Source organism: Meriones unguiculatus, chromosome 2 (genome assembly GCF_030254825.1).
Source record: "Meriones unguiculatus strain TT.TT164.6M chromosome 2, Bangor_MerUng_6.1, whole genome shotgun sequence".
Taxonomy (NCBI): Eukaryota; Metazoa; Chordata; class Mammalia; order Rodentia; family Muridae; genus Meriones; species Meriones unguiculatus.
The window spans coordinates 96,293,397-96,307,653 of NC_083350.1; the positions used below are offsets into that span (position 1 = coordinate 96,293,397).

The 14,257-nt window shown below is 46.5% G+C and overlaps 1 protein-coding gene across 1 annotated transcript; it reads right to left on the bottom strand.

Annotated features, from left to right (window-relative positions):
• Positions 1–2,540: 2,540 nt before the first annotated feature.
• Positions 2,541–6,479, bottom strand: LOC132652524 (uncharacterized). The gene is made up of 4 exons (XM_060378620.1): positions 6,373–6,479; positions 5,621–6,083; positions 5,087–5,159; positions 2,541–2,807 (listed from the first exon to the last, which is right to left on the bottom strand). Exons 1-4 carry the CDS (start codon positions 6,477–6,479, stop codon positions 2,731–2,733), a joined length of 720 nt encoding a protein of 239 aa, XP_060234603.1. The 3' UTR covers positions 2,541–2,730.
• Between the last annotated feature and the right edge of the window lie 7,778 nt (positions 6,480–14,257).

A 14,257-nucleotide genomic window follows, 5' to 3' on the forward strand; every position in this document is an offset into this window, starting at 1 on the left:
AACGGGACAAAGAGGAAACTGTCAAAAGCAAGCTGCTTCACAAGGTAGTAGAGTCCTGGTGGGGTAGTAGGTCCTGGCGGCTCTCACCCCTGCTGCCCGCGAACACTGTCGAGGCACTGTGAGCTGGCACACCTTTGGAAGCAGGGCAGGACCTTGAACACTTGTAGGGCTGGCACCCACCTGCTCACCTGAGGACCCTGCTCACCTCCTATATACACAAAGAAATGGTGCTTTTAGATGGAGGCCACAAGTCCTCTCCAGTCAGGCGTGAACAGCTTCTCAGCGGTGGAAACAGACCATCTCTCCTCTGTTTGTGTCTGTGGGCTCCCTCCAGTTCCTGTTTATGCTTTCTTCTGGGGAAAGGCTTTTAAAGCCTGCGTGCGGCAGTCCTCTTAAGTGGGCGCTTTATACAGAGTGTTGGTAGGAAAGACGGGACATACATGAAAAAGACCAACAACCTGCCCGAGCATTTGCGCTGGTGACATCACGTCAGAACAAGCCACCCCAGAGGGCACAGCTTACAGCTCAGGCACAGAGTGTTGGCCCGTGTGCACAGGACTCTGGGTTCAATCCCAGCACCCAGAAGGGGGAAGCCACCCTGGAAGTTAACTGTTTAAGTTGGACTGCCTTCCTTAACATGTATCACATGACAAAGATGTTAACGAGGTATGTATGCCCATTTTGTCCCCAAACCCCTATAGATCGCCACATCATTAAAAGAAGCCAAGGTATAGAACATTGGGGTCTTGTTAATTAAAACAAAACATATTCTAAAGAAATCTCTCTTCTGTATGTATATCAATATGTAGCCCAGGCTGGTCTTGAACTCCTCATTCTCCTGCCTTAGCCTCCTGACTGCCAGGTTTAGAGTCATGTATACCACACCCTGCTCCCTCTTTCTTAATTTCTAATAAAACAGTTTATCAAGAAAGGAATAAGGCCTTCCATGCTCAACTGCAGCTGGCTCAAAGTGAGCACAAACCACTGATATATGGATGAAAAGTTTTGCTTTGGGATATTTTTCCCTATCTCTGAGGATAAAGGGCAAAACATGTTTACTGGATTCTGTCCCTTTTTTTCTCCCTGTCCAGAAGAAATAGAAACTTAAAAATAATAGGAGCTGGTTCTCAGTAGCTTTCCATTCAGCTGGGAAAGGAACAGCTCAAGTCCCCCTGGCTGCCACAGTGTTTGCCCTCCCTTGCCAAGTCTGGAGTGTGGTGGCCATGATGACAGTCCACTCGCGCCCCCTAGTGTCCATTCAGAAAACTAGCCATGACCTGTAAACAGCCTAAGCTTTTAAACCTTACTAACAAATCTGACAATTTCAAAATCATAATTGCAGTTTTGATTCACTGGGAAACAACTGGAAGCCATGCCCTGCGATTGCCTCCTGGACGCACAGGATACTAGAGAGTGTCCCTCAGAAGCACTCAACCAATTAAAAAGGAAAATGTGTGGAATTAGTTATGACCATTATTCTGTACGGCAAAGGAGTTGGGAAATGCTGGGCTAAATAGAATTCCATAAACATTAGATGTGAAGCTTATTTTCTGCTGTTCCTTGGGGCATTCAACATGGAGTTTGTATCTCCCAAGGGAACATGGTATTTCCCATTGTCTGACTTCAGCTGCCAGCAGGAAGTGTCAAGAAATTATCACTCAAATTTGTAAACTGAGTTCCAGGAAAGTGACAAAGGTCCCTTAGAGGTAGGGTCTTCACTAACACACACACACACGGAGAGAGAGATGGGAGGGGACAGGTGGGGCAGGAGGAAGAGTTCAGGATTGCTGTAAAGCATGGTTACTGGCAGAACTGAAAATGGTATTACCTTCAACCAGCTGTACTGGGAAATCAAGTAGACCCCTTGCAGGTTCTGTTTGGTCCACCTCTTTAGGAAGAATTGTTTCCAGTACATTCATTCAACAAATACATATTAATCGGCTACTTACACACATACAAACCAGGGCAAAACCAAGAAGAGTGAGGATCTGGTGGCTCGGGCCCTGGGTCCACCACATGTTAGCTGTGTTTGTGGGCAAGCTGTTTATTGTCCTGAAGAGGCTGGCTGTGCATAAAATGGGGCTGATAATAGCTTCTTTGCTAGAACACGTTGAGGCTTTAATGTTCTCAACCTGTGGGTCACAACCCTTTCACAGGTGGTCACATATCAGATATCCCAGTTAATAACAGTAGCAAAATTATAGTTACAATTATAGTAGCATCAAAATAATGTTTTGGTTGGGGGGTCACCACAACATGAGTAACTTTATTAAAGGATCACAGCACTGGGAAGGCTGAGAACCACCGCTTTAATCAGATAATATCCACAAAACAGCTAGTTACAAGGCTAGCATACAGAGGAAACTCAGTGAATAGTTACCACTTCCATGACTGTTGCTGTTGAGATAATTCAGGCATGGCGACTGCCCTTAGGCCTTGCCAGTTCACCAGAGACAGGTGCTGAGGACAAATAACATGAAGGAATGGACCAGAGGAAGTAACCAAGTTTCGTGTCACTCGCCCACACCAGCTTGCTTTTAGTGACTGCTTCAAATGCCATTAAGTTTCATTCTTTTCTACATGTTTTATTAGCACATATTATAGTACATAATAAATGGTTTTATCACGGCATTTCATACAGGCACATGATGTAATTCTGCCATATTCCTCTACCACCTTTCTTCTTTCCACTGCTGCTCCCCTTGTCCTTTTCATCTTCTCGGCTTTCTTTCATCTTCTTTCTCTCTTTTCCTTCTTCGCTTCGGCACTGCCTAGTTGCATGTCAAGCCGACAGAAGCTAGAGTCACCTAAAAGGAGGGAGCCTCAACTGAAAGTCTGCCTCTATAAAATCAGACTGTAGGCCAGGCTGTCGGGCACCTTCTTGGTTAATGATTGATGGGGGAGAGTCCAGTCCACTGTGGGTGATACATCCCTGGGCTTCTGGTCCTGGGTTCTCCACAAAAGCAAGCTGAGCGAGCCATGGGGAGCAAACCAGAAAGCAGCACCCCTCCATGGTCTCTGCATTAGATCCTGCCTCCAGGTTCTTGCCCTGCTGGAGTTCCTGTCCTGACTTCGCCCAATGATGAACAATAGTGTAGAAGCTTAAGCCAAATAAACTTTTTCCTCCCCAACTTGTTTTTTTTTTTTTGTCATGGTGTTTCACTGCAGCAATAGAAACCCTAAGACTCCCCCCCCCCTTTTTTTCACAATGTCTCCTGTGTAGCCCAAGTTGACCTTAAACCCAGAACTTCCTGCCTCACCTCCCCCCAGAGTGCCTACATACCACCATGCCTAGCTTCATTCAAATTCTTATGCTAAGAGGCCTGCCAAACCAAGCATAAAGACCAGTGCCTATAATCCCAGCACCTGCAAGGCTAAAACAAAGTGGTCACCAATCCAAGGCCAGCTTAAACGGCTCATCAAGGCCTTTCTTTGAAGGCCTTACTTCAAAGAAAAAGAGAAGGAAGGAAGGAAGGAAGGAAGGAAGGAAGGAAGGAAGAAAGAAAGAAAGAGAACACACAGTGACCCATGTCTTTAATCCCTGTACTCAAGAGGCAGAGGCCAGTGGATCTCTGTGAGTTCCAGACCAGGGCTACATAGAGACACTCTGTCTCAAAAACAAAACAAATATCCCGCCCCCATGGATATAGCTCAGTGTTAAAGAATTTACCTGGAATACATAAGGCCCTAGCTTCAATCCCCAGAAGAAACAAAGAGATAGAGGGAGAACAAAGCTTTGACAGCTATGAAGAGAAAGAACAGCAAATATATAAATAAATAAATGTCAGTGACATTTGTCACAGGAGAGTGGGATAAAGCTATGTGGTTGTATGGCAGGTAGTTGCTGTTCCTAGAACAAGTGGTTAAATGATTAGATCAATAGATTCTGAAGGAGGACAAACAGGTGGTCCTGGAGGGTGAGTTGATTTGAAGTGAAATGAAAACAATAAAGTAAAATGATAAAATTTTGTGAGTAAAGGGTAAAAGCCAACAGAGCCGATATAGGGGTAGCAGATCTAGAGGAGGATTTGAGGCTAAAGGCTCTGTTTGCAGCTATGGTAGCTGAAGGTGTTGCACTGCTCACCCACCTGCCTGTGGTTCTAAGAAGCTCCCTCACACACACTGGGCCCTGAGTCCAGATATAATAATGTGGGTGCCATTCTGTCTATAAAAGCATCTTCTTGGCCATGAACCTGGGAAAGGGTTCTTTCCTACAGGTTCTTTCTTGCCCACAAAGAAAACCTCTGCGTGTTACAGGCCTATCATCCCTTATGTCCTTTGAAAAATACTTAAGAGTGTTTCCCATTATGCATTATAACTGCAGACCTCAAAGCTTTTCAATAAATGCGTATACAGGAAAAATAAGCTCATTGAAAACAACAAGCTAAAGAATCAAGCCACCAGGCACTATCGTATCCAGGCATAGAATGCTCCTCTTCTGTACCAAACACTACTAAAAAAGGTGACTTGTTAAAACCACAAATAAGCACGGGGAGTTTTGAAATTTCTCTATGGCAAAACTTTCTAACCTGGTGTAATGAGACTTCATTCATCCATTTGTTTTCATTTGCAGGCCCCACCGCCACCACGCAGCAACTGTGTCAGGATGTGGTTGCTTACAGTGACGGGGATCTAAGCCAAACCCGTCTGTGTGGAGGAGAGAGGATATTAAAATGATACTTCCTTGACCACGCAAGCGCATCCACGGACAGGAATGTGCCTGTGCCTGGGGCTTGAAATAAAAACTGTAACTGAGGGGTTTGAACACCATCAGAGTTCTCGCTTAGCTTTTTTCTTTGGCTCCCTTACTCTTTGCTCGCACTAGAGATCCGTGTTTTCCACGTGGCAAATGACATATAGGCCAACAACTCCTAAATGTACTAGTACCCTACAAAAAGACTAAACATTTTCTCTGGTGCTAAGACAAAAAAATAAATCCCAGGAAAGACCTCTTTGAAGCAGTGTGAGTCAGTCCAATCTGGAGAGTCAGGAGACAATTCAGCAGTTTATGTGGAGGACACAGAAGTGGGGGTCAGAGAAGAAAAACCTCTAAGAAAAGGGAGAATGAAATGTCTGTGTGGCTCACCTGTGAAGCTGCTTCCTGGAGTCTCTCTGGTGGCACTGCTCCAGGATGTGGTGAAGTCTCTGGGACATGGAACCTACCAGGAGAAGTGAGTTGTTGGGGTGACCTCTGAAAGTGCTATCCATGGCTGTCCCTGGCCTGAACTTTCTACTTCCGGATCCATCAATTTATCTGCAGGCAGAAGCACAGGCTCCCACCACGACAGACAGGTATCTGCTTAAGCCAGGACATAAACCAAACCCTCTCCCCAGAAATCACTTCCACTCGTTATTCCCTCCCAGTAACTGAGAAAAGTAGTTCTAACTTAGCTGTAACCAACCATTCTATTAGTTTAATAAACATCTATTCTCTGGCTCAGTGTGTGCTATAGGCCAGGATCTGCACCAGATTTTCGGAACGTATAAGAGAACTTTCCGTGCTTTTCTGTAAATAATGTTTCTCAGGGGACTAAGCATTCAGAGGTACAAAGAAATGTAAAGTAGACTTGGCTTGAGACCATTAGCAGTTCATCATATAACTGGAGAAAGAAAACTGTACCTGGAGAATAGTCATGTAGCATGTCATCCATGATGGGGCAGAAGATTCCAAGTTGGAAGGGAGGGCACTCAGGGGGAGGATCTTGCAGACATCAGTGGCTTTGGGGGCTTTAGAGGGGGAGAGAGCTTTGTTTACAAGTGCATGTGTTCGGCGACCAGGATTTTCACAGCATAGCACCATGTGAGACCATCTGCGTCTGGAGCCGTTCTGGGTCCAGCCTGCAGCCAGCAGCTTGGTCCTTGTTCGGGAGACAGGACTGCCACCCACAGCTCCTCTGATAGCCTTGTTTTCAGTTGTTATGGCCCGTTGGATCAAAGCCGCTGAGTTTGATGCAAGTTCAAAATCATTTCCTTCCCGGATTAACTCATCTTTCTGGGCTTGGGAGGCCCCACAGGCCACATCTGGTACAGCCTTCAGAGGGCTTTTCACCCGAGGAGTTTCAGATTTCAATATGTGAGCCACCCTGCTGAATAACACAGACGGGAAATAGCTCAGGGTGACTTTATCTTGTGATGAGGGCCCCAAGACCTTCCCCCCTCTACCCCCTTCTCACACACAGAGCCATGTTTTGCACAGGACGATAATAAAGGGTACAGACCGTAACAGGTTCCTTATCACCCCGTTTCTGGCCAGAGTGACTGAATTCCAGCTGTCAGGTTGAAACCTTGTGAGCTCTCTCTGGGGCGGCTGCACGGCCCATCCTAGGACTATGACTAACACCCTCCCTGTGCAGTGACCAGCCCTTGGCTCACATTTTATTGTAGCCTCGGGGGCTCTGTTGGATGGTCCCTGCCATCACATCTGCCACCTCCCTGACTGCTAACAGGACCTCAGGACCATCTCCTTGCCTTTTGGTCATCCCTGGCTAGTTTTCTCCATGCAGTGTATTTGGTGCTCCCAGCTCTTTGCTCTGACGTCATGGTCTCTAGTCCAGCCGTCCCTGGAGTTCTCCAGAGCATGATACTACATGTGCTTAAAGATGGGACTCTACACGGCTAAGAGCCAGGTATGGATCAGGAATATAAGGCCTTCCGGTGTTGTGATCCCCATCACCCAAGACTCACTAGTGGGAGGGTGCTCCCAGTGAACATAAAGATCTGAAGCCTGAGGCTGGAGAGACGGCTCAATGGTTAACAGTATGGACTGCTCTTTTGGAGGACCCAAGTTCGGTTCCCATCATCTACATCAAGCTCACAGTTATCTGCAAGCCCAGCTCCCCAGGTGCTTGATGCCTCCCAGGCACCTGCAGTCACTGTGCACACCCACACAGAGACACATACTTACGAATAAAATCAATCATTTTTTAAGTCATGCCTGGGTCTGGCTCGGTCAGTAAAGGCTGGCAACACAGCAGGAAGGTCTAAGTCACATTCCAAGTACTCACATCCAAATACTCAGTTGTGGCAGCACTGGGGAGGCAGAGGTAGGGACACCCCTGGGACCTACTGTCCAGCCCGCTCTGACCAGGCCAAGGAGCTTTATGCTCAATGAAATACCCGGTCCCAAAATAAAATAAAATAAAATAAAACAGACAGTGTAAACATCTGACCTCCTCACATGCACACATGCACATCCATGGACACATGGGCACACATGCAGACACACATGGGCACACACACACAAATGAGCACATACTCAAAATCAGGTCCTTCTCACACCTGCTCTTCTTAGATTTAGAAAGAATAAATATAAAGAGACAAGTAAATGGTCATGGAAGTCTCCGCTTCCAAATGAGGGAAAAGGGATGAGAAGGAAATAAAGCCCTGAAAAGTCGTGGCCCGAATTCAAAAGGGAGACTTGCAAGGGATGGTCAACTATGTCTAAAGCAGCGAAGCCTGAGAACACGGAAGCCATTGGTACCAAGAAAGCTGCTGGCAAATGTTTTCCAAAAGAATTTCAGGGGCAGGTCTGGAAGCAGCCGCTAGGAAGGAGGTAGGAAGTACAGACCGCAAGCAAAAGGAAAGAGCCGTTAGACGGTAGCGGTGGAAAGCAGAGAACTGTTTTTTATCTGCTCAGTTGGAGATTCTGGGCCTGGAGCCCAGGACTCATGTCCTGCTGTGCCCTCCAGGTGATGTTGGCTCACCAAACTGGAACTGTGGGGCTCTGTCTTAACGGTGCCTCCAGCCCCAGGTCCTGAAATTCCACTGTAATTGGTCTGTGTTCTGGGGTTTGTCAAAGCTCTCGTGGTGATTCTAATGTGCAGCCATGGCTGAGAACCACTGCTGTGGAGAGAGAGGAGATAGATGAGGGAGTAGAGTTAAAGAGGAGTGTAAGGGTTGATGTGTGACATAAGCTCCAACTGGGCTAGGCATGCAGCGAAGGCGTGGTTCTGCAATTGTCCGTGGTCATGAGCCACTCAACAGACTCCTCCTTGAGTTCAATGAATGACTATCTCAAAGGATTGTAAGGACAGGGCTACGGTGCAGACGCCACCATTAGGCCTTCTTGGCAGATGTGAGCACTGGGCTCCAAGAAATAAGGACTGGTTTCTGGGACATCAAGACAAGGATGTGGGTAGAGCTGGGACTTGAAAAATGAGGTCTTTTTAGACAGCAAAGTACTAGAGTTTTAAGGAAAATATAACAAAATGTAATACTCTAACCTTTCTTTTTCCACATTTTTCTTTTGAGACAGGTTCTTGTGCATCCCAGGCTGGCCTTGAACTCACTAGGCAGTGAGGATGACCTTGAGGCTCTTCTGGTCCTCCAGCCTCTGCCTTCCACGTACTGGGATTACAAGCAGGCGCCCCCATGCTCAGTCTTATAGGGTGCCTTCGATGGAAGCCTCGGCATCATGCACGCTAAGCGAGTTTCTGCTAACTAAAACAGTTATGTAACTATTTTTTTTTAATGTAAGATCCCGTAGTATTAAACACTATACAGCCATCAGCACTGTCCATTTCCAGAAAATTTTCATCATTCCAGACTCTTGTCCGTTAAATAACACTCTCCACCGCACCTTCCCCACCCCTGGTAACTTTTGCTCTGCCCTTTGTCTCCACGAATCAAATATTCTTTATCACTGTTTCTTGATGGGATCCAACAGAAGTGGAGGAACTGAATTTTACCAAGAGGTTTCCTTGAATGAATGGTGTCTCTAAGTTAGCCCTGCCTTCCATTCCCAAAGCACGGTTTTAATGCCTTTCTCACAAGCTTATTCTCTCTTGCTCCTGAGCCTCTGCACTTCTGACACCATCTAAGAATGTGACTTTCCTCCACCTAATCCTTCATTTAGCAAACTTGTAACCAATGTGTGCTCATGAACCAAGTATTTCAAAAAGAAACATTCACTGGATTTGCTTGTGAAAATGCAAGTGTTGACCCAGTGAGTTGGTTGCAGAGGCCTGAGATTTCTTTCCAGCTCTCAGATAATGAGAATGGTGATGGTGATGGTGATGGTGATGGTGATGGTGATGGTGATGGTGATGGTGATGGTGATGGTGATGGTGATGGTGATGGTGATGGTGATGGTGATGATGATGATGAAGACAATGTTGCTCAGACTGGGTGCCAGCACCCCCTCTGTGTTACTGAAGTGCTTCACTAGGATGCATTTTACTAGTGTTCACTTGGCCGCTTCCGGCTCCTCCACTGTCAACATCTTGAGGGCAGAGCCCATTTCATCATTATGTTCTTAGACTCCAGAATTGTGACTGGCTCAGAGGAACAGTCAATACATGTGGAATGGATGGACCAATGAATGAGCAGAGTGGCTGGGGGAGTAAAAAGTTATCCATACAGAAAGCTTCATAAACTATACTAAGCTATTTGAAATTCATCAACTTACAGCAGCCACTGAAGGATTTTAAGCAACCATATGAGAATATTAAACGTGTGTCTGTGTGTATGATGTATGGGATGTGCAGAAAAGGACCAAAACTGAAGGAGATGACAGCAAACTGGGATGTACATCCGATAACTAGAAAGGCATGAAGTACAGCAGTGATGATGAGGCTGAGGAGAAAACACAGGAGCTTATGGCCAGGCGTGGTGGCACACACTTGTAATCCCGGCACTTGCACAGCAGAGGCAAGAAGATTTCCAGTTGGAGGCCAGCCTAAGCTACACAGAAAGAAGTTCTCTCACAATAAAAACAAGACAGAGAGCAGATGGACAGGTAAATCCTAAGTCTCTATGGGATCCAGAGCGTTTGTTCTGAGGAATTAGTAGCATTGTCTCTTCCATTCCCCAGAGTGTCTGGTTTGGATAGTGCTTCCGTGTGCTTTCTGTCTGTGGAAGATAAAGTTAACGAACCCTGAGGACTTGGGAGCAATACTGGGGGAGGGACATGTGTGGAGAAGAGGGAGGGAGGGTGGGGTTGGGAGGAGACAAGGGAGGGAGCTGCAGTTGGGGTACAAAATGAATAAACTGTAATTCATAAAAAATAAATTAATTAAAAAAAGAAGAGTCTGGGATGATCCTCAAATTTCCACCCTAAGTTACCTGTCCTGCAGCAAAACCATTGACAAACTACCCCGTTCAGGAAATGAGGCCATAGCTTCTGTTGGAGTGTGTTTAAGTCGGAGAATTACGGCCAAGTGTTAAGTACTTTTCAGCACACGGCATGGCAAGGAATTGTGTAGGAGACGCACAAACAGTTGCTGTTCAGAACTCAGGTGGAAGGCGTTCCTGAGCAAGAAAATCTGGGAATCTTGGGTTGAATTCACCCCAGAGACTACTCCAGACTTCATCCAGAGACTACTACCTTGGTAGCTCATGAGCCTAGGTGAAGACGGGTTGTCAAAAAGACTAAACCACTCCACTGTCGGTTTTTCTTCCCTCCTTCTCCTCCCTCCAGATCACCAGCGTGACTGCTTCTGTTGATGTCCCATGACTTCTGAGTGTCTTCAAAATGAACTGGACCAGTTAACCATGGTCATTTACACAGCCAGTGTTAACTACTTACCACATTAAGGCCTGGTTATTTGGGTTGGAAGGATACGGTGCCTGGTTTGGCGGTGCCAAGCCAAAACTCAGGGACACAACAATGTCCTACCTCATTTACAAGCCTCGTGACCCAAGCTCATTACTAGTCCCTATTCGTCCTTGCCAACACATCAGTTTCCACCACTCCTGCAATGTGTCAGCAACTAGGTAATTATTTAATAACAGCGGGCGACAGGCTTGTGCTTCCTCTCTTGGCAAGTGATCAGGGATTTTCCTGGTTTCAATTTCAAGGTGGCTCTGACTTAATGGTTCTGAATGCAGGCAAACAGAGGAATAACTCCACCTGCTGCAGCTTTTGAGGGAATTTTAAAACAATACGTGCCTTTTCAATTAAGAAGAAATGAAAGACTGAGCCACGTTCGCTGGTCATCTTGATATGTGTGTTAAAGATTCTGTTAGCAGCTGTCTAAGTGTTGGCAGGTCTAAACACATCACTCTTCATCTTGAATCAAATAACTGGGGTGGTACCCGAAACTGGCTTCCCCAGGTTACCCTGATTGAAGTATTGTGGGGGGGAAAAAGGTGAAATCTGCCTTTTAGGCTTTCCCATCATCTACTATCCTGATAAATAAGGCAGAGTAAGGGAGCTGGAGCCCAGGACTCTGTGTCTGACTGCTCTCTGGGCTCAGAGAGACTATACTGTGTGCTGGAAGTAGACGCCACACCTGGAGATTCAATCAAAGTGCACACTGAATGCAACAACTCCCAGCTGCACACAGGCCTCCACCAGACTTTCCGCCAAATAATGCTCAGAAAGCCAGTAAGCTCAAGAAGAAAAATGATGCCCAGTGCCTCTGAGCACTCAGGAAATGCAAATAAAAAATAGGAGACACCATCCCGTGCCCGTTATGGTGCTACCATCAAAAACCCCAGGGAAAAAGCAAAAAGAGATAGTGAGCATGAAGAGAAATTGTCAATTTGTGTACTGCTGGTGGGAATGTAAAATGGTATAGCCATTGTGGAGAAAACTGAATGGAGGTTCCTCCAAAAGTATCACCTGGGAGTGTAGCTCAGTGGTAGGAGGGTGGGGAGAAGAGACAGACACAGGGACAGAGAGGCCAAGATGGACAGACAGACAGAGGCGGCTTGTACTTGTAACCCTCGCACTTGGGAAGCTGAAGCAGGAGGATTTCAGTGAGTTCCAGGCCAGCTTATGCTGCAAAGTGAGACCCTGTTTCAGAATGCCAAGAGGACAAAATGAAACACGAGTTGCCAGCCAATACAGCAATTTCACTTTTGAGTATATACTCAGAAGAACTGAAAGCAGGGACTCCGAAGGATATTTGTTCACCTGTGTTGACAGCAGCATTGTACATAATAGCCAAAATGTAGAAGCAACCAGTGTGCTTTGGCCAATGACTATGTGAGCCAAATGTGGAATATTGTAGAGTGAGCTATGACCTGGCCTTATTCTGTCATATTGAGGCAGAAGAACAACACGCTAAATGAAACAAGCCAGTCACAAAAAGATGAGGACAACTTGATTCCAAGTTCTAGAAAGTAAAATGGTAGTTTCCAGGGCCTAAAGAATGGAGAATTCTTGTTTAAGGGCCTCGTGTGTGTGTGTGTGTGTGTGTGTGTGTGTGTGTGTTAGCTGAACCTAGTGATATATACATATAATCCCAGCATTTAGGAAGAGGATGATCAGGAACTCAAGGCTAGCCTCAGCTAGTGAGTTTGATGCTAGCTGAGACCCCATTTGAGGGTTTCTTTGGGGTGCTGTCCTGGAAATGGAATAAATGCTCTCCCTTGGGGCCACCATGGCTTTTCCTTAGGAAGAGTATTCTAAGGCACACACTTCTTTGCAAACCCAGAGAGTTCCCAATCTTTCCTGCTGTGCCACCCTAAAGCAAAGATGCTAGAAGTGAAGAGTCCAGTGGAGCCGCTGAAGTCTGAAAGACACTGAAAGCCCCAACTCCAGGTCCAGCGAACTCCCTGATCAGCTCAGAGCAACTCCTCAAAGTCCAAGGGTGCTAGAGATCAGAAACAGACAACAGGCCTGTCATTCAAGTCATCTCTTTGTTGTTTCTCCTGAAGCCCCAGTCTTAGATACTCAGAATCCAGCCAGGAATCTACCCTATTAAAACAGCAAACAGGTGAAACATTTCACCTGTTTTCTTCAAGTTGACTCTCTCATTTCTGGAGCTGGAGCAGGGGCTCAGGGGTTAAGAGCACTGGCTGCTCTTGAAGAGGACCTGGGTTTGGTTCCCAGTACCCACATGGTGGCTCAAAACTATCTTTAATTCTAGTGACAGGGGCTCTGACACCTTCTTCTGAACTCTATGGGAAACAGGTATGCACACAGACACACACACATACATATACACACGCTTGTACTCATGCACACACATATATGCATACAAGCAGACAAAACACTCATATAAAATGGCATTGCTAATCGGAATATCTTAGAGATTTCATTACATGATCCCAGGGAAACTGGCAAATCGATTTGTGCCCACAGTCAACTTGAAGTTCCTCATTAGTAGGCTTCCCTAACTCCTTCCCCCTGGTATCTCCTGAGTTCCTCTATCCTTGGGTCATTCTGCACCAAGCCCAGGTCCAGGAGGCTCACGATGTCCTTCGACTGCCCTGGGGTGCTGTAAATCATCTGTCTAGGAGGGAGAATGGGTAGATTTTAAGTGATTGTTGGTGTCTACCAACACAGTTCTCAACAAGAGTAATAAGAGTAATGCTACGTGTCCATGATCCTAGCACTACAGGACAACAAGGCCAGCCTGGGAGATGGTGAGGCTTCATGTTCGTTGTCCGCTTGACGGATTAAGAAATACCCGGCGGTTGGGTGTGGTAGCACTAGGGAGGCAGACAGAGGCGGGTCTCTGTGAGTTCGGTCCACAAAGGGAGTCCAGGACAGTAAGAGCATACATGGGTCGATGTTATGAGGCTTATATCAGTAATATTATTCAAAATGTTTAAGAGCAAATGTTCAAAGGACTGAAGATGTATGCAACTAAATCCCACTTCACTTGGAATTATTTTCTGCCTACCCAGTGTCATTGGTAGGATCCCAGTTCAATTGTATCATTTGGGAGTCTTACAGGTTTAAATGTCAGGAACATATCTTGAGTTTAGTGGCTCATGCCTATAATCTTAGTATTTTGGAGACAGAAACAGGAGGATTGCTCCAAGTTCAAGGACTTGGCTTGAAAGTTAGGTTCAGGCCAGCCTGGGCTACAGAACTAGATCCTCTCAGTTTTTCTTACTGGATCTAAAATGTATTCGAATCAGAGAGCAATAATCCACTCCTAACTGAAAAGTACAGAGGTGGGACCAGTGTGGGGCTGGAGCAGCACATGGAAGGCTCCTGCGGGTACCCTGGCCTCAGTGTCCCAAAAGCTTTCTCCAAGCAACAACTTTGGAGGTCGCTGCCATCTCCGGAATGAGCTTGGGGTTCTGCTGCCCTTCGTTTTAGAACATGAGTCTGCTGGGGGTGACCAAGGGGAGCCAGCAGCTCCCCTCCGGGGCGTCAGTGCGGTTGTTCTCTTGTGCAACTGACACCATGCAGATGCATGGCGTTCTGGACTCGAGAATGTGGGGCATTCCGAGCCAGACCAAGAGTATGTGTGTGGGGAGACAGCTGGGCTTCCCAGCTTGCCAGAAGCAGGCAGAGGGAGAACGGGAGAGCACTTATCTCCCTCCCACTCCCCTCTCCTCATTCCAGGCCCAAACA